Source organism: Myotis myotis, unplaced genomic scaffold (assembly GCF_014108235.1).
Source record: "Myotis myotis isolate mMyoMyo1 unplaced genomic scaffold, mMyoMyo1.p scaffold_m19_p_4, whole genome shotgun sequence".
Taxonomy (NCBI): Eukaryota; Metazoa; Chordata; class Mammalia; order Chiroptera; family Vespertilionidae; genus Myotis; species Myotis myotis.
This window is the reverse complement of record NW_023416346.1, coordinates 51,552,816-51,576,130: the sequence shown is the minus strand read 5'-3', so window position 1 is coordinate 51,576,130 and position 23,315 is coordinate 51,552,816. Positions and strand designations below refer to the sequence as shown.

General features: G+C 34.8%; 1 protein-coding gene across 5 annotated transcripts in view; it reads right to left on the bottom strand.

The window, feature by feature from the left end:
- Window positions 1–1,363: 1,363 nt before the first annotated feature.
- Window positions 1,364–23,315, bottom strand: part of ACSL4 (acyl-CoA synthetase long chain family member 4) — an 88,401-nt gene continuing 66,449 nt past the window's right edge. For all 5 annotated transcript variants that reach the window (XM_036303980.1, XM_036303983.1, XM_036303984.1 and 2 more), the window contains exons 10-16: window positions 20,205–20,344; window positions 18,997–19,169; window positions 17,031–17,105; window positions 14,088–14,279; window positions 12,004–12,118; window positions 8,762–8,919; window positions 1,364–4,199 (exon numbers count right to left, since the gene is read on the bottom strand). In XM_036303980.1, coding sequence (XP_036159873.1) covers window positions 4,042–4,199; window positions 8,762–8,919; window positions 12,004–12,118; window positions 14,088–14,279; window positions 17,031–17,105; window positions 18,997–19,169; window positions 20,205–20,344 — 1,011 coding nt within the window. In that variant the 3' untranslated portion in view covers window positions 1,364–4,041. The remainder of the gene's footprint in view (window positions 4,200–8,761; window positions 8,920–12,003; window positions 12,119–14,087; window positions 14,280–17,030; window positions 17,106–18,996; window positions 19,170–20,204; window positions 20,345–23,315) is intronic.

Below are 23,315 nucleotides of genomic sequence, written 5' to 3'. Positions count from 1 at the left end.
GGGCATGTGCAGGGGGTTGGGGGTGGCTGGGGAGAGGTCAATGGGGGGAAAAGGAGATATATGTAATACTATATGTAATACTGTAAACAATAAAGAATTAAAAAAACAAAACAAAAAAAGCTGGTTGTGATGGACCTCATGGACCAGTGGTTCTCAACCTGTGGGTCGCGACCCTTTTGGGGGGCGTCGAACGATCCTTTCACGGGGGTCGCCCAAGACCATCGGAAAACACATATATAATTACATATTGTTTTTGTGATTAATCACCATGCTTTAATTATGTTCAATTTGTAACAATGAAAATACATCCTGCGTATCAGATATTTACATTATGATTCATAACAGTAGCAAAATTACAGTTATGAAGTAGCAACGAAAATACTTTTATGGCTGGGGGTCACCACAACATGAGGAACTGTATTAAAGGGTTGCGGCATTGGGAAGGTTGAGAACCACTGTCATAGACTATTACATCCCTTACATCTTCTGTCATTCAGCTTTCCCTTTTTGCAAAAAAAATATTTTTGAAGTCCAGTTTTTTTTTTAAATAAAAGGGAAGAAGAAACTAAGGTTACGGGGGTGAGAGGGTGTTATGAGATTTGTCCATGGTTACAAAGCTCGTGAAAGAATGAGCCCAGGTTTCCTCACCTCTGAAACCAGAACTCTTTCTACAAAGTCTTCAGCAGGAGGCAATTAATCCTTTAAGGCCCCGCGTATGCTAGCAATACATTAGACAACCTGACTGATGAATACTGTCTGAATACAATAATGATGATAATGGTGACAGTTAACATAAGTTTACTATGTTTTAAACACTTTATATGAATTAACTCATGTTACCTAACAACCACCCTATGAGCTAGATCCTATTATCAGTCAACCCCACTTTTCCAGATGGAGAAATGCAGCTGAGGGATGTAAGTCACTTGCCCAACCAAAGTCACAAAGCTAGTGAGTGGCAAAGCCAGGAAATAGACTGAGGAAGTCTGGTTCCAGAGCTTTAACACTTTTTTTTTTTTATAAAAACCATCATGTAATCAGATAAATTAATTTCTCCATAAATTTTAATTACACTAAATGCAACAGTTATCACTTATTAGCACCTACTAACAATTCACACAACATGACTATGTTTTGTCTCACAATATCAGTTAAAGGGTTCTACTCTATTAACTGCATCAAAGTAACAGCTTTTGGGTTCAAATACTACAAACTGGAGTATGAGTGGATCTTACACAAACCAGGTTGACTGCTTAATACAATTCCATAAACAAAGATGAGTACTTTAAATATAGGTATTTAAAAGTTTGGCTAATATTCTTCAAACTTGCAGATTTTACCTTGGTGCATAATTAAGCACAAATTAACTTGATAACATGGGTGGATTTATTTCTTGAGATTCGAGTACAAACTAAAAACAAGAACAGAACTTTTCATCAAGAAGAAACACAAAAATCCAAGTAACAATCCTGCAATCGTGCATTTAAACAGAAAGTACAAATATGAACACATTCTAATTTGTAACTACATTTGAAAATTAAAATATTTTTCTCCAAATCCCAAATATCACACAGTCTTTAACCTGTTTTCATCTCACCTCAAAACATTTGTCCTATGCTATCAAGAAAATATAGATGAGGATTTTTAATCAGTCTTTATGACCAAAGAAATATTACTTTCCTTAACTTCTGACTTTTAAAATCATTCACCCGTGTCTCTGTTCTGAAAAGCCATACAATTATATCACCACTTTAGAAAAAAAAAGAATCAATACAAATATCAAGGAGGCAAGACACTTTCATTAAATTAAAGCAAAGGTCACAAGTGTTCTACTTAGAAATGTACATTAACTGTAGTAAAGTTTTAAAGTACACTTTATTTGAATGGCTGACATGTAAGAACAGTGAATGATTTAAACACGTATAGAAATGTAGGATCAAAATCTTTAGGCTCAAATACTTAAAAAGTCACTATGAATATGGAAAGATTTGTTTACATAAATATGTATATTTCCTAATGAAAAATCAGGGGGTAGTGGCATCTCCCTGGTCCCTTAACAATATTTGGATTTTCGCAAAGAATTAGCAGCACCCAACCTTAAGTGTTAATTATGTATTTCTAAAGGACCTACACAACAGATTAGTTGGCAGTGGTCTAGCTTTCGGGAGATGGAAGTGGGTGGGGGTGCAAATATCTGAATATGCATGCACTTGCACATTTAAAATCACCATTCTGAATGCGGGCGAAAGTCATATATTGAAAATGTCTAAGGAAATCATCCTTAAAGGATTAACAGTGGGCCAGGAACAGTAGAAGCTGAATAGTAGTCTACTTGATAATAATGGTTCATCACTCCTCAAAGGCAAGTTGGGAAGAATGAAAATACTCACATATACATAACTGCAGGGAGAACTTGCCTCAAATTTTACACTGCAGAACACTGAACAGAAATCTTTACAAAAACCTTCGTTCTTGATAATAATAACACCAGATGATTTTTTTCCTTTTTACCACCATATACATAACATTTAAATAGTTTCCTTATAAATATTTTAGAGCAAAGAGAATGTATTTTGTTGCAGTGGTGGCCCACATCTGTACAAAGCAATATAAGCTTTATATATATGTAAAACGATTAAGAAAAAAGTGCAAAGAGTAACAGTATTAAGATTTTTTGCTGTTTACAGTAACTATGGTTCAAGTGTGAATATCTATCAGGGACATATAATCCCTGATTTTAATTAAAGATTCAAAAAGAAGCCCACATGCCAAGTTACTGTACAAATATTAGCTCCTTATTGAGTAACTTCCCTTCTCCCGAATCCAGCATTTTCCAGTTTTAAACTCTTCTCACAAACAGGAAAAAAGTAGTAACAGTGTGTTCTTCCCTTTAACTTCCCCAAACTCATCCAAGTTAATTAATCATTCCATACATTCAAACAAGATATTGGGGAAGTCATAACCCGCTTTGCTAAAATTAAAGCAAAAGGAAAGGTTTTCAAAATATGAACTACTGCTCAAGAATACAATCAGAACCGCAAACAGACCTTAAATTACATGTGTAATTTAATATGAGCACATTTTAAAATCAGTCCCTGCTATCAAAGATCAATTCAGAGTCTAAATCCTTTCCCAGGTTTAGTGCTGTGCAAGGGTGATAACTCTATAAACACTTAGGATTTCATCTTTCCTAACAGAGAAAATGCTTCCTATTAAAATTTGAATAACTTCCTATCGGTTTACTCTTGGTCTCAGTCTTCTATTTTGAACAGAGAAAGATAATTTTCACCATTTTTTCAAATGTACTTAAGTAATCTTTAGTCATTCAAATAATTACAGTTACTGATTTTAGACCTCCAAATTTCAAAAACAGAAGTTCAATTTCCCTTTAAATATATTACTAGATATTTTTGGTGAGTTTATGTTGTTTTAGTCTTAATTCAGGCACTGTAATTATTCACAATATATAATAATTCTATTCTAACCTATGCAACAATTATGAATCCTAAAATGGTTTGCAAGGTGTTGATTCTCTATGTTATAGTATGATTTAATTTCCCCTTCAGGACAAATGTTTGGAAAAGAATTTAAAAGACCTGTAGCACTTCTGTTTTGAGTAGTGTTAATATATGTTTTTTGTCATGCTTAATATTTTTAAGCTTCCTCTGAACTAGGAAGACAATAGACATTGGAAGCTGAAAATTTCATCAAACTACATTCTACTACAACTCCAATGGATTTTGTTCAACATTAAATAATTTTCTCATAAAAACAAGTATCTTAGGCTAATTTTTAAAAACAGAATTTTTACTCTAAAATTAGTAACAACTAAAAGGAAGCAATTTTTCAATTTCAGCTTCACTACGACTATGTAAAACTAAGTTAAAGTTGATTCAACAATTATTTTAATCACGTTTGGGGTTTTTTATGATCATGTCTTTAGAATTATATACTTCACATTCTAACAGATAGTTCAACAAGGCTTAAAAGTCTTAAAAACCACCAGACCACCTACTGTGCAATTATAAAGAGAACAGCATTTTATTTGCCCCCATACATTCTCTCAATGTCTTTGAGGTAATGGTTCTTCAGTTCTTTCCTTTTCAGTTTGAAAGCATCAGTGACCAAACCAGTTTCAGGGGTCCATGGTTCTGGGCTCAAGCAAACCTTGATTGGAATTTCAAAACGCTCCAACTTCACTGGAATGAGAAGGGGGCAGGTACAGGGGGAGAAGGGTGGGGAAGTGGGAGAAAAACAATTAATAAAACATGAATTTTGCAGGATTTATCTAGATAATGCAGGGGATGAGGCAAGCTTATTTAACCGTATGTTAGTTGATACCACTAGCTTACAATTTCATTTTATGTTCCTCAAAGTATATATAAATTGTTTTAGTTAGATAGTTTTGGTGTATGAAGTTTTTATTCTAATATATATATGTAGACAATCTCCCTCTTAAGAGTCTTTCTACTTGCCGTTCCCTCTGCCTGGGATGGTCTCCCACATTGCAGATGCACAGCTCACTTCCTTACTTCATCCCAGTGTCCACTCAAATGCCACCTCCTCAGAGAGGACTTCCCTGGCCACTCATAACAAAACAGAAGTCCCTTTGTCTCTGACTCCCTATATCTTCTTACAATGTTTTCTTAAAAAAAAAACAAAAACAACTGACCACCCGATGTATTATATATTTGTCTCACCTATTATAAAAGCAGAGTATTAATTTTGTTCACTGCCATCCACAGGGCTACATGACAGCCCTCAAAAAATATATCCACATTTATTAATTCATTCGACAGAAAATTAAGTCTCTAGACAACTGTTCTTCATAAGCTTTATTAAACTTTCAAGTCAGAATAAAAAAGGGGATTGTGAATTTCATACTTTTCATTGGTATAAAATGCCAGTTTTATTATTTGAGAGAGACAACTCAACATGTTGAAAGAAATGTAAGAAAATAAGGGCACGGAAGCAATAAATACAGTATTTAATAATTTTAAATTCAATAAATTACTTTTCATCATTACTTATTAATACAAGCTCATCCTTAAAATTCTGAAGGCCCACTGACAGTAATATGAATCTACAGATGAGCTGTATTTTATACGCAATTATTTAAAACACCAATTTTGAAAAAGCAAACATCTGCATGTTTAAAAACTACTGCTAATAGCCTAGTGACTTTAGAAACAACTTGGTTTCAGTGACAACTACAAAAGAACTCAAATTCATGGAAGTTTTTGTTCTAAGACTAGTATGAGTTTTATGAAAGATTGGTTGAATTAGTTTCTTATTAAAAATGAGAGAAAATTATAAAGCTGAGTGTGAAAAATAATCGTTCAAATTACTTAAAACCAACTTTAAAAGAAATGCCTGAATAGGTAGAAAAAGAACAAAAACTTGCTCAAATTAATCATGTCTATCCTGTTGATATATTATAGCCTAGTTACATAGCAGTGCCTGAAATAAGCCCATCTATTCCCAAGATCACATTTGGATCTCAAGGAAACAAATTCTCAACTATAGATTTGCCTCCAAAATCGTTTCTTTCATATTACTGTCCCCACTTACACAGGTTCTAACCCAGAAACACTGACCAAATTGGGACAAGGCAGGCACATTACTTCAGTTGCACAAGAGCAAATTTAACACATTTATATAAAAGTTCCTATATTTAATCTTTATTAACTAAAAATGCTGTTCAAAGCTTAAAAAAAAAAAGGCTGCATTAGAGGTTTTGTTTTGGGAACTCCTAAACATTATCTAGTACCACAGGCTATAGGGAGCAAAGAGCAATCACAGTTCCTATAAACAGAATAAAATGCCAACAAGTAGGCAAGATTAGTGGAAAGAAAAACAAAAATAATCTTACAATGTGGCATTTTTCTATGAATTACCTAGAACACTACAAAATGTGACCAGCAGGTGGGAGTAAAGAGCAGTTTTTCTACCCACTGGTAGTTGAAAAATCACCTCAAAACAATTTCGTACTTTGTGTTATGATACTACATATATTTCACACTTATATTTAAAACATGAAAACAACTGCTATGAAATATGTATAAGTTCAGACAGATATAGATGGATACAATCAAGATTATTTTATACATTTTGATATGTCTTAAAATTATAATTTCAAACAAAAGGTTGACAAGAGAAATCTTTGTGGCACAGAAAAGCTTATGTGTTCAGCTCATGTTTAGTTCATTATCCAAATAATGAGTTGTTCAATTTCATTCCTCATTCCAGCACAGAAATGTTATGGGGGCCTATCAGGTCCTAGAATTTTATTCCATTTTCCACCTGATTGTGATACAGCTTGACTTTCCCCATTATTGTTTTTCATAGTTACATGACAAATTATTCAAGTCACATTCTACGCCATGAGTACATTCAGAGAGTGACTAACAGGTTATAGGCTGAAATACTTTTTAAAATACTACATTTAAAGGGGGGAAATCTGGATTTATATCAATAAAAATTCTGGTAGCATGGTGATATTAAAAGTGTGCTATATCAATAATACCATAATTAACAAAACCATCATTAAGAAAGAGAAACATTAATTCACTATCTTTATGGTAATAATAGGCAACTGTTACTTAAATAACTTTACAGTGCCCAGAGTTAACTATAAGAATGTTTTTCTTAAGGAAATACAGTTTTTCAACTTTAACTTTCTAGCTAACATTACTACCTATATTTCGAAACCAAAATGGAACCTAAGTAGTTAATTTAAAAAATAAATAATAGTAGTGTGATTAGGAAAATATGTGTAATTGTGCGTCTATGACAAGAGCATAAACTAGCCCAGTTTTTCTGGAGAAAGAGGAGTTATTTGGCAACATAGAAAAAACCTTTAAAATATATATTTTCTTTGACTCAAAAATTACATTTTTAGAGATTCATACTAAGAAAATCATTACATAAGAAAATAACTGAGTATACAAGATATGTGTTATATTTGTTCACAGTCGGAGGAAAAAGCTCATCTTAAAAGTCAAACAACAGCACTTAAGTGGATACACTTATACTATAATACTATTTAGTTATTAAAAATTATAATGTAATTCTATATCTACTGACATAAAAATACTGATAATGTTCATAGGTGATTATATACCAGAATGCAATGTCATCACCCAAAGATAACTACTATCAAGTGATTTTTACTTCCTCCTTTATATTTTTCTATATTGTCCAATATGTATAATGAATACAGATAACCTACAATCAGAAAAATAATACTTTTATTTTTTTAAGAGGGAAAGCAACAGGTGAAAACTAGGTTAACAGCATCCAATTAAAAATGAAGGTGACATATTTCATCTCTACTCCCCCTATGAAATAATTTAAACAGTTTAAAATAATTTTTAAAACTAAAAAGGCATTAACCACAGGAAAAAATAATCTGAAACAAAAGAAAGAGAACACTGGGAGAGAGAGTTCAATGAAATTTTAGAAGACCAAAAGCAATGTACTAGCAGTCACTGTTTGGGAGCCAAGAGAACTGCCAACAAGAAGCCCGTAAGAAGCAAACCCATCTCCTGAGATGGTGTCTCTGAAGACAGATGAGCAGTACACTGTTCACAGGACAGTTCTCCTTCATCCTATTTCCCAAGCGAGCTGAAGACAGGTTTACTTTTTGGAATAACTGAACTAGAGACTGAACTCAAGGACAATAGGGAGAGGGAATAAAGCTGGAAACAGAAGGTTTCAATGAGGTTAAGACTCACTCACTCCACTCCCAGCCTTTTTCCAATTTCCTCTTTTTGGCTACCAGAGTACTGGCAGTCAGGCTAACAACCCCCAGGCAAGAAACTGAAGAAGTAATCTTTGGAGAAATAGATCAATGACTCAAGACACTAACATTTGAATAACTTTCCAGTGAGCCCAGTAAAATTTACAAACAGGTTTTCAATACTTCATTTTCAAATGTGAATGGACAGACAAGAGTCAGCAGATATATGAGAGGCCATGACCAAAGTAAACAGACAGTGGAACTTGGAGAAAACAGTCAATAACAGAAGATAACTTCATAAAAGGAATCCCTTTAATATCCTCAGAAGAATAAGAGAGGACATATTAACTGCATACATGAAAGAACAACAGGATGCTATTGAAAGAACACTGAGAAAGTAGGAAAGAGCTCTGGAAAATAAAATTCTGATACTGGATATTCAAAAGATAGAAGATGATAAAGTTAAGTACGCTGCCAGAATATAAACAAAATTGATGTAGAAAACAAAAGAAGCAAATTAGAGGATTAAAGCAGGGGAGATCCAATCTCCATATAAAAATAGTCCCAGGTAAAAACACAAACACAATTTGGAGGGAAAAACTGAAAGAAGAACAAACAAACAAAACATAATACACAGATATTTCCCAGAACTAAAGGGCCGAGACCTCTAGATTCAAAGTGCCCACAACAAGTAGGATACACAATGATAAATAATAAAAGATCCACACAAGGTCACATCATTATGAACTATCAGAACAAAGGTGGACCATTCCAAACACAGAGTAGATGATTACTTAGCAAGGATGTTGCAACATGCAATAAATAAGTAGATAGGTTATTCTACTATATAACATTTAAGAATCCTTCCAACATGAAAATTCATTATATATATTTAAGGAGCAGTTTTCTAAACCCATGTATTTTATTATAAAAACAAAACAAACAGGCATCTTGAAGAACCTATTCAAGACACCATTAAATGACTTTAAGGGATTTAAAGTCAAGCAATTTCTTACTTACTGGCATTTGCAGCTTCTCTAATTTCTTTCAGTATTTCAGCTTCCATAGCAGGGTTATTGCAGATATCAACCCAAGTGCCTTCCACTCCTTTCTGTTGTGCCAAAAGTGTCAACCTTTTCTGATTAGGAACCACAAAACTAATCACATAGGACTGGTCACTAAAAATATATAATATAAAAACAAAATAGAAATTAAAACACTGAGAGCAAGTAAAGTTTTCAATGAAATAATACATTACAATATAATTTCAAATGCATACTTCTTTTTGTTACAGTTTCATTAAGAATAAAGCCATAGTACTGGCATAAAGACAGACAATATAAACCAATGAAACAGAATAGAGAGCCCAGAGATAAACCCTTGTATATATGGCAGAATGATCTTCAACAAGGGTCCCATGATCACTCAATGGGTAAAGGACAGTCTCTTCATCAAATGTTGTTAAGAGAACTAGACATCCACATGGAAATGAATGAAATTCGACCTTTACCTTATACCGTATACAAAGATTAACTGAAGACCTAAACATGTAAGAGCTAAAATTATAAACACCTAGAAGAAAACATAGGGAGAAAGCTTCATGACATTGGATTTCACAATGCTTTCTTGGCTATGACACCAAAAGCACAGGCAATAATAAAAAAATAGACAAATGAGAATTCAACAAAACATTTTAAAAATTCTGTGTGTCCATAACCCAACTTTGTACATTCATTCCACTGCTTATAATTAAATCAGTATTGCATCCTAAAAAAAATAAAAAAATAAAAAAATTCTGTGTGTCAAAATATAGTCAATATAATGTGAAAAGGCCATCTATGGCATTTTAGAAAATATTTGTGAATCATGTAGTTGATAAGCAGTTAATGTCTAGAATATATAAAAACCACCTATAACTCAATAATAACAATAAAAAATAACCCAATTAAAAACGGGCAAAGACCTAAAACCATAAAATTCTTAGAAGAAAACATAGGGAATAAGCTTCTTGATACTGGTTTTGACAATGACTTTTTGGATTTGACAGAAAAAGCAAAGGCAACAAAAGCAAAAATAAACAAATGGGACTACATCAAACAAAAAAGCTTCTGCAGAGCAAAGGAAATCATGAACAAAATGAAAAGACAACCTAGGAATAGGAGAAAATATTTGAAAATCATATATCTATCTGATAAGGAATTAATATACAAATTATAAATAACTCATAAAACACAATAGCTAAAAATAAATAAATAAATAAATAAAGCACAATCTGATTTTTAAAAGGGCAGAGGAACTGAATAAACATTTTCCCAAAGAAGACATACAAATGGGCAACAGGCAAATGAAAAGTTACTCAATATCTCTAATCATCAGAGAAAGAAATGCAAATCAAAACCACAATGAGATATTACTTTATACCTGTCAGAATAGCTATTATCAAAAAGACAAGAGAATAATTAAAAAACAAACAAACCATAAGATAAGAGATAACAAATGCTGACTAGGATGTGGAGAAAAGGGAACCCTCATACACTGTTGGTTGGAATGTAAATTGGTTCAGTTATTCTGGAAAACAGTATGAAGGTGCCTCAAACATTTTAAAACAGAACTATGAACCAGCAATTCAACTCCTCAGTATAAATCCAAAGGAAATGAAAACAGGGTATCGAATATATAATATCTGCATTCCCATGTTCCCATGTCCTTTGCAGCATTAGTCACAATAGCCAAAATATAGAAAAAAAATCAAGGTATCTATCAACGGAAGAATGGATAAAGATGTGAAATATATGCACATACATATATACATACATATGTACATACATACATACAAAATAAAATATTATCCAGCTATGTGGAATCTTTTTCTATATATAAAGTCAAATTCATAGAAACAGAGAGTAGAAAAGTGATTGCCAAGGGCTAGGTTTGGAAGAAACAGGGAGAGGTTGGTAAAAGGATACATACTTTCAACTATAAGATGAATAAGCCTGAGGATCTAATGTAAATCATGGCGACTGTGTTTGGTAACACTGTATTGTATAATTGAAAATAAGAGAACAAAATTTTAATGGACAAAGGACTTGACTAGACATTTCTCTAGAGGTAATATATAAATGGGCCAACAAGCATATGAAAAGATGCTCAACATCACCAATCCTTAAGGAGAGATAGTCCCTCTCACCCATTATTATGAGTACTATAAAAAATAGATACTAGTGTTGGTGAAGATATGAAGAAATGGGAACCCTTGTGTATTACAGGTGGAAAAGTAAAAATGGCACCGCTACTATGGAAAACACTATGGGAGTGCCTCAAAACATAGAAGTAGAACTACCACAGGAACCGTTAATCCCACATCTGGGTATATATTGGAAAGTATTGAAAGCAGGAACTTGAAGAGATATTTGCATATCCCTGTTCATAGCAGTATATTCACAATAGTCAAGAGGTAGAAGCATACCAAGAGGTCCATTGATGGATGAATGGCTAAACAAAATGTGGTCTCTATATATACAATGTTATATAATTTAACCTTAAAAGGGAAGGAAATTCTGACACATACTACAATATAGATGAATCTTGAAGACATTATGCTAAGTAAAAGAGGCCAATACTGTATGATTCTATTTATATGTGGTATCTAGAATAGTCAAATTAAAAACAAACAAACAAACAAAAAACCTCACAAAAAAACAGAAAGTAGAATGGTAGTGGCCAGGAACTGAGGGGGAAAGGAAAATGGGGATTGTTTAATTGATATAAAGTTTTAGATTTCCAAGATGAAAAGTTCTGCAAAATATACTTAACATTGGTGAACTATACACTTAGTAAATGGTTAAGATACTACATTTTGTCTTGTGTTTTTTTAGAAATTTTAAAGGAATTAGTAAAGCCCATAAAAATAAAACATTAAAATATAAAGAAAATGGTTTAATCTCTCAGGTTTTTATTTAGAAAATTTGTACTAGCTGTGTTATCTTCTTGGAAAAATTAATTATGCTAAGTTTCAGTTATTAGGAAACTTAAATGAGTTTTGTGGCATAGTATTTTGCAAGACATAGTAGGGGTTTAATAAATAGTTAAAATGTCTGGATTATCCCAAATAATCTTAAATTCAAGAACGTTCAGAAATATATAACATTCCCCAACTCTGATGAAAGTTTCATGTGTCCCTCATTATTATTATACATAATCAAACTTTTTCTAATTATCCTTTTACTGTAAGTATATGAAACTAACATAACTTTTACAATTACCTTTTGGCAAAAGCACAGATGTTGTCAATAAGTGGGCAGTTTTTTAATGCAGCTTCCACTTTCCCAAGAGATACATATTCTCCTGCTTGTAACTTCACCAGATCTTTCTTACGATCTGTAAGTCATAAAGAATGTTAAGTTATCCATAGTCCATTTTAATAAGGTCTGTACAATTATGATTTTTTAAAATCTCATTGCTTAATCTTTATTTATAAAGATACTTCTAAAATCTTATTATACACGTCAGTTAAGAAAATGCCTAGGTTGCCCTAGCCTGTTTGGCTCAGTGTATAGAGCGTTGGCCTATGGACTGGAGGGTCTTGTGTTCAATTCCAGTCAAGGGCACATGCCTGGGTTGCCGGCTCGATTCCCACTGGAGGGCATGCAGGAGGCAGCTGACCAATCATTCTCTCTCATCATTGGTGTTTCAATATCTCTATTTCTACCTTCCTCTCTGAAATCAATAAAAATATATTTAAAAAAAAGAAGATGCCTAGGTAAAATAAAGAAATACCAGCTAAAATTGCATACACTATACTGAAAGCTTTAATATCTTATAATCTTAAACATTATAACAAAGTTAATAGAAGAAACAGGACTTTGGATCACTAGACTCAAATGGTAGCTCTGCCAGTTACTAGTTATATGATCCTGGGCATGTCAGTAGACCTTCCCAATCCTCAATGTTATCAGGGATAATGACGCCTACCTCTTATAGGCATGCAGTACAATATATGGCATACAGAACATGGTCAATATATATTAATTACCCATTGTTCCCTATGTGACATTATCTTGTTAAAATGGTAGTGCTCTAAGGATGTCTGACACAGGATGGCACAGCATGAATAAACATTAACTTGCCTTATGACCTTCATGTGAGTGTTGACTTGCTTACCCATAGCCTGGGAACCCACTCTACATGCCAAAAGAAACATTTGATTCCAGTGCAATTAAGGATCAAGAAAAACGTGGGGTGTATTGATTCTAGATTGAGCCATATTTCTTAGAAATTTCCCCAACAGACCAAACTTCTGGATAAAAAGTCAAATTTCCCTAAAAAATATTAACTATACTCATATCAGATAAGGTTCCAGAGACAGATTTAAATGGATTACTAGAAATATGACTGAGGAAATTTTATGGCTTTAAAAGGACCAGACCAGAATCCTTATCAGCTAGTCAATTTTTTATTTAACTTTTCCTGATTAAAGTGAATAGCGTCTGGCCAGTGTGACTCAGTGGTTGAGCGTCAACACATGAACCAAGAGGTCACTGATTTGATTCCTGGTCAGGGCACATACCCCGGTTGCTGGCTCAATACCTAGTAGGGGGCATGCAGGAGGCAGCCTATCAATGTTTCTCTCTCATCAATGTTTTTCTCTCTCCCTCTCCCTTCCTCTCTTTCTAAAATCAATACAAAATATATTTTAAAAATAAATTAAGTGAATAGCATAAGGGTCATTTGGCATAGATTTCATGAGTCTATTTCAGTAGGCTCAAAAACGACAATGCAAAACCGACATTCTCAAAAGAACAGATTAATGTTTAGGATTGACGTTATAATTTCCGAAGGTTCAGGGCTAGCTAGAGCCATATAAATGGCAACTAGGGAAACTGGGCCCAGAATGCCTCTTGGGTGAGGAATGAATAGAATAGGGTATGTTACAGTAGATGGTTAGAGAGAACCACATGCCATTGACCAAAAAAACAACAAAAAAAACCTCTTCTGAGCAACTTTTGTTTTCTTATTATCCATCTGCTATTTTCCTGCCCATCCTCCCCATCTCAAATGCTGCTGCTGCTGTTGCTACCACTTACCTGATACAGGCACTGCCCTGCTCTAGATATTTGACATATATAAACTCATTTAATTCTAATAAAAGCCATACCAGGTCAATATGCTGTGTCTGTAAAATGTCCCTATTTTACAGATGGAGAAGCACAGACATAAGTTAAATAACTTTCCCAAAGTTTAAACCAATGGAACCATCAACCCTATCAATGACTTGACCAATATTATCTTTCATATATGCTGAAGTTGCAAAACCTAAAGAAAACCACAAACAAGGAAATACACTGACCGATAATCTGCAAACATCCATCAGGATGGAATTCTCCAATATCACCAGTACAAAACCACCTTTGGCCATTCTCATCCACAGAATAATCCTCTGCCGTCTTCTCTTCGTTTTTAAAATATCCCATAGAGATATTTTGTCCACCAATTACGATTTCACCTCTGGGGTTTGGCTTGTCATGAATTGTATAACCACCTGGAAATCATTGAAGCAAATTAGTTATTGTTCTAAAACAAAATGTACTTGCATTACTTTTTAAAATCTTTATTGTTGAGAGTACTACATATGTCTTCCTGCCCCCTCATTGACTTCTTCTAGCATTAATTCTTTTTCTTTATTTTTTCTTTATTGATTAAGGTATTACATATGTGTCCTTATCTCCCCATTGCCTCCCCACCCCCCACTCATGCCCTCACTCCCCTGGTGTCTGTGTCCATTGTTTAGGCTTATATGCATGTATACAAGTCCTTTGGCTGATCTAGCATTAATTTTTAAAGATCCTTTGAAAATACTTTCCTGCTGATCAAATTGTACATCACTTTATTGGAGAATATCAGTTTGTATTTATGCAGATTTACATGATGACAATGGGTGACTGTGATAATCACCAGTCACCACCCACCCTAAACCTTCCCATGACCATAATATTTCACACTTAGAATATCATTAAAGTTTAGGGTTCATAGAGCTCTCTTTGTTAAGATAAAATTGTTCCCAAGAAGGGTAACACTGGAAGCTGTTGTAAGTAAATTAATAATCTGTTTATAGCAATGCATTTCAAATTTTTCCTAAGGAGATTTTAATCAAAGGGAGCAGACAGTAAATGCCTACAAAGGCAACAACACTAAATGAGAAGGGGGGGCTATGGGAAACAGGAGATAAATTTTATTTTCTTTTTAAAATATATTTTTATTGATTTCAGAGAGGAAGGGAGAGGGTGAGAGAAATAGAAACATCAACAATGAGAGAGAATCATTGATTGGCTGCCTCCTGCATGCCTCCCACAACCCAGGCATGTAGCCTTGCCTGAAATCCAACCTTGGACCCTTCAGTCCACAGGCCAACGCTCTATCCACTGAGCCAAACCAGCTAGGGCGAAATTTTATTTTATTAATTTTTCCCATGACCAGTCATGACTTTAAAAATTAAAACACCAAATTAATTGACAAATAATCATTAAAATAGTTAATCAGTATTCATTACCTGTTTATTACTGAATAAGGCTTACTTTAAGGAAAATATATAAAAATCTGACTTATAAACCGACATGCTAATTAGATTTTATGTCATCAGAGGATTAAAAGCAGTATTCCCTTCAGCTGTTAGATGCTCTTTAAATAGAAAACTATTCAATATCTCAAGAAGATGAACCCCATTGTACGTAGGATCTTAATAGGCATTAAGATCATGCCTATTATATAAAGCAAAATTTCCTTCATAGCAAGGAAAACTCCAAATAAATACATATCCAAAAATGGACCCAATCCCCAAAACTGACATTGCAGCACAATACCAGGAAATCAGAAAATAAAAATTAAAGGCAAAAAATCTCCTTATTGAGTTTTACTATATACTTTGTTTCTCTGATTATACTGTCTAATGAATAACCCATCTCATAAAACGATTTTGAAGCTGGTGCTCAATACACAAGGATACATACAGTAGGTTTATAGTTGTGAGTATGTGAAACAGAGTTTATTCTTGTATGATTTGTATTACAATTGTAAACCTACTTTTTGTCCACTCTATACTATCTGCATTTTCTTCAGATTTTCATTCAAAAATCGGACGGGCATTATCATGGGAGAAAGGACTTATTCCCAGGATATAAAATGCTTGGGAATGAAATTGGCTCTTCAATATAGTATTTTTTAAAAAACGGTTATTTTCTCATAAAGCCCCCAAAATAATGCACATAATAAAAAAGCCACAAAGCAGAAACACTGCTAGAAACTTTAAATTTATGGCAGATAAAGCCTATTCATTTTCTTGGGTTTGAACAACCTAAGGGATGTCCTCTAAAGTAACCAATCCTTTTTTTTTTTAAAAAAAATATATTTTATTGATTTTTTACAGAGAGGAAGGGAGAGGGATAGAGAGTCAGAAACATCGATGAGAGAGAAACATCGACCAGCTGCCTCCTGCACACCTCCTACTGGGGATGTGCCCGCAACCCATGTACATGCCCTTGACCGGAATTGAACCTGGGACCCCTCAGTCCGCAGGCCAACGCTCTATCCACTGAGCCAAACCGGTTTCGGCAAGTAACCAATCCTTTACATTCTCAGTTTGCAGTTCCATCCCAAGCTGTATATTCTCTTAAAATCTTAAGCGTTTTAATTATTCTTCCTTTATCTGGCAAGGCTAGGTTGTTCATTATTTGTTAATTTTGCAGTTTAGATATATGTTTAGTATTTTTTAAAACAATTTCATCATAGGAAGACACAAAGTGTTTTCCTTTTGTTGTCAACTGATTTGTAAAAACGATTACCACTAATGTCTGTAAGTGCAGGTTTCCTCTAAGTGTGCTTGCTTTTGCAGTTACGTACAAAAATTCAACTATACAAATAGTTGGATTATTGAGTCTCAACTATAAAAATGTTTGCTGGGATGAGGACCTAAGAAGCTGTGTGTGTGTATGCGCGCGCACGTGTGTGTGATTAGTCACTCAATCTTCTGAAAATGATACACATCTTCCCCTAACCCAGGACTGCTCCACTAAGAATTTTTCCCCTTTACCATCAACTATTCCCAAATTCAGAATCATCATGGCTAGATTTGAGAGATTTTCTTTTTCTCTTGGTAACCTACAGATGTTACTGAGAAAAACGATAGCATAGGAAATAAGCCACAACAGACTACCTAACACTTAAAAGAAATGGAAGTCATTAGGCTCACAGTGGTTTGTAGCATAATTAGAATCATTAGCACTTACAAAAGTCTTACCTTCCTGCCAGTCTTTCAGCTTAATTTCACAGCAAATAAGAGGGGCTCCAACTCTGCCAGTAGTATAGTCGGTAACTATGAAGGGAAAGCAACAAAGATATTAGTACCACAGTCCAGGCTCGCACCAATGTGGTAACAGGAATATTAGAGCTATAGCCAGATTCTGCAAGATGACAAAAGAAGAGAACATAGTGAGAGGAGTACCAACTGTGATCATTTTTCAATATGTCAACTTCATTTCAATAGTGCAATCGATTCCAATGTTGTTACATCATTTTTTAGTCTCATGACTACATTTCAGATAATTAAGTACAAAAATCTGTTAAAGGAGGAAAGCTGGCTCCACCATTATCTATGTGGATTCTGATAAGACAGATGTTGATTGGAATTTCTTTTCTACCATTCAGTGATTGGCTGTGAAATTTAGACAAGTTATTTAACCTCTCCAAGCCCTCATTTCTTCATCTAGTTCAGATAGAAACATGCATAAGGATTAAACAAGATTATATGTGGGCAAAAATAAATTGTTCAATAAATGTTAGCTGCTATTATCAAAGATGATGATGATATTGTTCTTTTGTAATTTGTGATTTTTACTAGCAATATCAAGTATTTATGGACAGCCTATTATATACCTAACAATATATTAAATATTGTGAGGACAACATAAGACAACCCTGCCCTCAATGAGCTTACCAACAAACTTCCTGGGAAAAACGCATGTGAAACAATTTAGAGCACATCGAAATACTAAACTACATGGTACTGATGTTGATCACAGCAGTGTCTTAGAGACTGGAAAGATCTACTAGTATGTAAAATGAAATAGTTGGGGAAGATTTAATTGAAGAGTACACTAGAAGATGGCTGTGACCAGTTTTTTAAAAAAGGGTAGTCCAAGAAAAGGGAACAGAAAATACAGAGAAGTGGGACCAATAATGCATGCATGAGGAATGGTGAGAAGATTGGCTTGTCTAGAGAGAAGAGCCAGGTATGTATACACGTGGGGGAAAATGCAAAATAATAATGGGTAGGTGTAATGGTGTCAGATTAAAGAGGTCTTGAAAGCTAGGCTCACTAGGTGTGAAGCAATGTTTGAGGTGGATGATTCTGACTGAAGTATACAGGATGAATCAGAAGTTACATATTAGAGTCAGACATAGCCATTGAAAGGCTGTTACCTAAGAGCAGTATAAAGTAATAAAAGGTTGGATGCTAAAGGTGGCATGTAGGGGAGGGAGTGATCCAGTGAATAAATGGGAAGAAATGATCAAATTTAAATATATTAAAAATAATCAGATCATTTCAAAGCTTGAATGGTTTTAAGGATGGTAACATGACTGTCACAGACAGTTTGGGATAATGGCATTTGGACATTGTAACCAATTTTGGACACAATAAATTGAAAGCAAAACTGGGATAATCCACAAAAATTACTATGTCCATTGTTTCACAACCTGGGGTGATTCTGCCCCTCAGAGGATATTTGGCAATGTTTGGAAATATTTCATTGTCACAACAGGGGGGAGTAGGTTACTACTACTATCTAGCCATTAAACATCCTATAATTAATTCATGGGAGAACCCCAAATAATAAATAATTATCTGGTTCAAAATTTCAATAGTGTCCAAGTTGAGAAAACTGATATAGGCTATTGAAAATAACAGAAGAAAAAACAAACAAGAAGTCAGGGCAGGAATACAGATTTGAGAGGGAGCAGAAAAAGTGATACTTTATTCCAAGAGTGCAGTTCTCTAAAGAAGAGAAAGAAAAGGTCATAGGACCATGACGACAGAATTCTGAGGACATATGATACTGAACTAAGAGTTTCTAAAACTCTATGTAAATTTGCACTGAATCCTGATATTATTAACAAGGTACAATATAATCATGGTTTACAAAGGTAGTTCAAACAGGCTTTATAAATAGTGACTAATATAGAATTGCCACGTTAAAAATGCTTACCTTCAGTAACTGTGCCAGCACCACACGATTCTGTCAATCCATAACCCTGACCAACTGGACAACAGAAGCAGACATTCATGAATCGGTGTGTCTGAGGTGACAATGGTGCTCCACCAGACAGCATCATACGGACATTCCCTCCTAGCAGAGCCTTCACCTTTTTAAATAGTATCCTTAATAAAATGAGGGATTAATTATTGCAGTGCATGTACACATTATTCTTGGAGACATGCTAATTAATAAGCTCTGGGAAAGATTTCTTAACTTTGGTTGAGACATCTAAATTTCAAAACCATGGGGATAATGAGAGGATAACAAAGCAACAAAGAGTGACACCTTGAAAAAATGCCACATTGCCCTAGCCAGTTTGGCTCAGAGAATAGAGCATCAGCCCATGGACTGAAGGGTCAGAGGTTCAATTTTGGTTAAGGGCATGTACCTTGGGTGCAGGCTAACAGCCTGGTCAGGGTGTATGCAAGAGGCAACCAATCAATGTGTCTCTCTCACATCAATGTTTCTCTGTCTCTCCCCTTCCCTTCCACTCTCTCTAAAAATCAATGGAAAAAAATATCTTCAGCTGAGGATTAACAAAGAAAAAGAAAAAAAAATGCCGCATAGACTCTTAAAATTTTTTCAAGTGCAGTGTTGGGGAATTACTTTGATGCACAGTAAATGAAAGAAAATTATGATGTCAAAGGAAAAATATTTTAAGTTATCTGTGGAACATTTAGTCATCTATCTTATCTCCCAATGAAAAACATTTTCCCATCTCCACGCCCCAGCATTGCATTTAAAATAGTTATATTCATATACTTATTACACTATTTTATGAAAACAATAAATCAGAAACCTTCATGCAGAATAAATCTTGAAAATCATTTTTTTCAAGTTAGAAAGGTCACTGTTTTTAAACTCAAAAGTCTTGATTCAAAAGTTTATTCCAGTTTTTCTTCATAAGACCAAGTTTTATAATTATATCTCAACTATTTACTCAATTATTAAAAATTGTTAAGTTGCCAAGATCACTGTTCAGGGTCTTCTGCTTGCTGTATCAGCAATGTGACTTAAAAGTAAATTTTAAAAATTCAACCTTATTATCATGGTGGTGATGCTCAAATTAAATTAAGTTGCCATTTACTTATCTTCCAGATGTACAAACACAAAAAGATCTAAAGACTCAAAATAAAGACTCTATAAAATGTACTTACAGATTACAAAGTGGTGCATCATATCCCTTTTTTATCTGTTCCAATTTGTAATCATACCCTATCTTGAACAGGGTTTTCTGAATATAATTCATCTCTTGGACTTTGCTCATAACATTCTTATAAATTCGATCCATGATTTCCTATAAGGTAAACAAAATATTCAATAATCTGAAAAAAATTACACGAACACTGAGATGGTCTTTAGTTGAAGATACTTTATTTATAATATCTTATGTAAATATCTTTAGTACGATAAATATATTTACTTTATTACTTAAATTCATCTCTCACATAAAGGTAATTTTTCTAAATTCTGCTCTTTCAAATATATTCATTTATTTTCAAATAGTGCCCAAACACCGAACTATGTTGACTGTAATCCTAATGTTTTTTTTCTTTTTTACTACTACATTGTAAATTTTACAGTATGTCATAGAGCTTTACAGTTTCTTAAAATTATGTCCTTGTAATTTAGGCAATACTATTCCATTTTAATAGAAGCTCAGACAACAAAAAGGAACAGGATTCATGCTCACAGTGCCTTGGAAAATTAAAAATAGTACTAGGTTTTGGATAATAAAACTCCCACACTAATATATACAAAATAAAAAACAAAACAAACAAAAAAAGCCCAGACTATTACTAAATGATGTTTTCTTGAATTACTTAGCACAAATTAACAGAATTATTATATAAAGCACACCTATTTATAAATACCTAGTTTTAAATAGTGAAAGTAGCAATTAGTGTAAATTCAGTTATGCAAAGATAAAAAGCTGTTCACAAATGAGGATAGCAGAACCATCCCTTGTTATTACTCTGAGTGAAATAAGACAAAGACAAATACTGCATAATCTCACTTGCATGTGGAATCTAACAAAGCAAAACATATAGCAACAGAGAATAGATTGGTGGTTGCCAGGAGCTGGGGGTTGGTGTAAATAGGGAGATGTTGATAAAAGGGTGCAAATTTCCAGTTAGGAGATGAGTAAATTCTGGGAATCTAATGTATAGCATTCTGACTATAGTTAACAAGACTGTATTGTATACTTGACAGTTGCCTGAGGGTAAATCTTAAATGTTCTCACAACACACACACACACACACACACACACACACACACACACACACAAATGGTTAACTGTGTGAGGTGATGAATGTGTTAACTAAGCTTATTGTGGTAATCACTTCAAAATATATACATATATCAAATCATCATATTGTGCATGTTAAACTCACATCCTATATAAGCCTAATATGCTAAGTGTCCAGTAGACTGGTCGGCGGTTCAACCAATCAAAGAGTAATATGCTAATGATATGCTAAGGCCGCTCAACTACTCGTTATGACATGCACTGACCACCAGGGGGCAGAGCTCCAACTGGTAGGTTAGCTTGCTGCCGGGGTCCAGCTGATCAGAACTGAGTGAGACAGGCTGGACATGCCCTGGAGCCCTCCCACGGTCCCTCCCCTGCTGGCCAACCTCCCATGTCCCTCCCCGGCCCTGATGGTGCACCAGAGGGGTCCCTTGTCCTGGCCTGCACCCTCTCGCAATTCGGGACCCCTTAGGGGATGTTGCAGAGCCTGTTTTGGCCTGATTCCACAGGCCAGGCCGAGGAACCCCACTAGTGCACGAATTCGTGCACCAGGCCTCTAGTAATATTATATGTTGATTATATCTCAGTAAAACTGGGGGGTGGAGAGGCTCCTGTGGCATTCAAACATGGTACAATGTTATTTTCTCCACTTCCACAAAAGGAATCACTATTGTCTAACTAAAATATTTGTCTAGATCTGTGATTGAGAAATCCCAAAAGTTCTCTAAAAGGGCTGTATCATCCTATAAAAGTGTCTGGGATGGCCTAGCTGGGTGGCTTAGTTAGTTGGAGAGTCGTCCAGTACAACAAAAGGTTGTGTGTTCAGTCTCTGGTTGAGGGATGTATGGGAGGCAACAGATTGATGTTTATTTCTCTCTTCTCTTCTCCCTTCTCCCTTCTCCCTTCTCCCTTCTCCCTTCTCCCTTCTCCCTTCTCCCTTCTCTCTCTCTCTCTCTCTCTCTCTCTCTCTCTCTCTCTCTCTCTCTCTCTCTCTCTCCCCTCCCTCCCTTCCTCTCTGTCTAAAAATCATTTTTTTAAAAAAACAACACATATCCTTGCATGAGGGTTTTAAAAAAGTGTATGGCCGAAACCGGTTTGGCTCAGTGGATAGAGCGTCGGCCTGCGGACTGAAAGGTCCCAGGTTCGATTCCGGTCAAGGGCATGTACCTGGGTTGCGGGCACATCCCCAGTAGGAGATGTGCAGGAGGCAGCTGATCGATGTTTCTCTCTCATCGATGTTTCTAACTCTCTATCTCTCTCCCTTCCTCTCTGTAAAAAAAATCAATAAAATATATTTAAAAAAAAAAAGTGTATGGGATGCTGAGGTTAAAATGCCATGTAGGAGGAGACAGATGTGCGAGAACCAGTTGTACTGCTGCTTTCAATACTAGATATCAATCACAGGCACAGAAAGACCTCAGTGAGTAAGGAACACACACAACTACAACAAATTGCCAGGATTTATTATTAGTACATTAAGTCACCTTTTTACCTCAACCTAATTACATGATGTTCAATTGAGTCACTGCTTATAAGAAGTAGTGACTTCCTCTGAATTCTCACAATGTGAATATTACAACATGAAGTGGATCTTTTAGGTTGACTAAAAGAACAAACAGAAAATAAAACCTTTACCAAAAAACAATTCTCAATAAAAATATTTTTAAAAGCTTATTTATAGATGAGTGTGAGGAGCTAAGGGAACCAACAAGGTTGGGGGAAGCATCAATGGACTAGCAACAGTTATTATGCCTAGGCCTGAAGAAGTGTAAGGAGATAAATGTTACTGAAACCTGAATGAGGACTGCAGCTAGGGGAAAGACCTGGTTATAGCCAATGGGAAAGAGGCTGGTCAACGCATGCCTTAGGACTCCCAAAACTGCAGCCCAGCAGGGAAGTAGCAAAGATAGTAAGCATGCATATCCCTCTCTCACACTTCCTACCCTCTGATCTCTCATGAGTGCCAAAAACTGGCTGAACCCAAAAAGAAATCAGAAGGCAGGCAAGCCCTGGT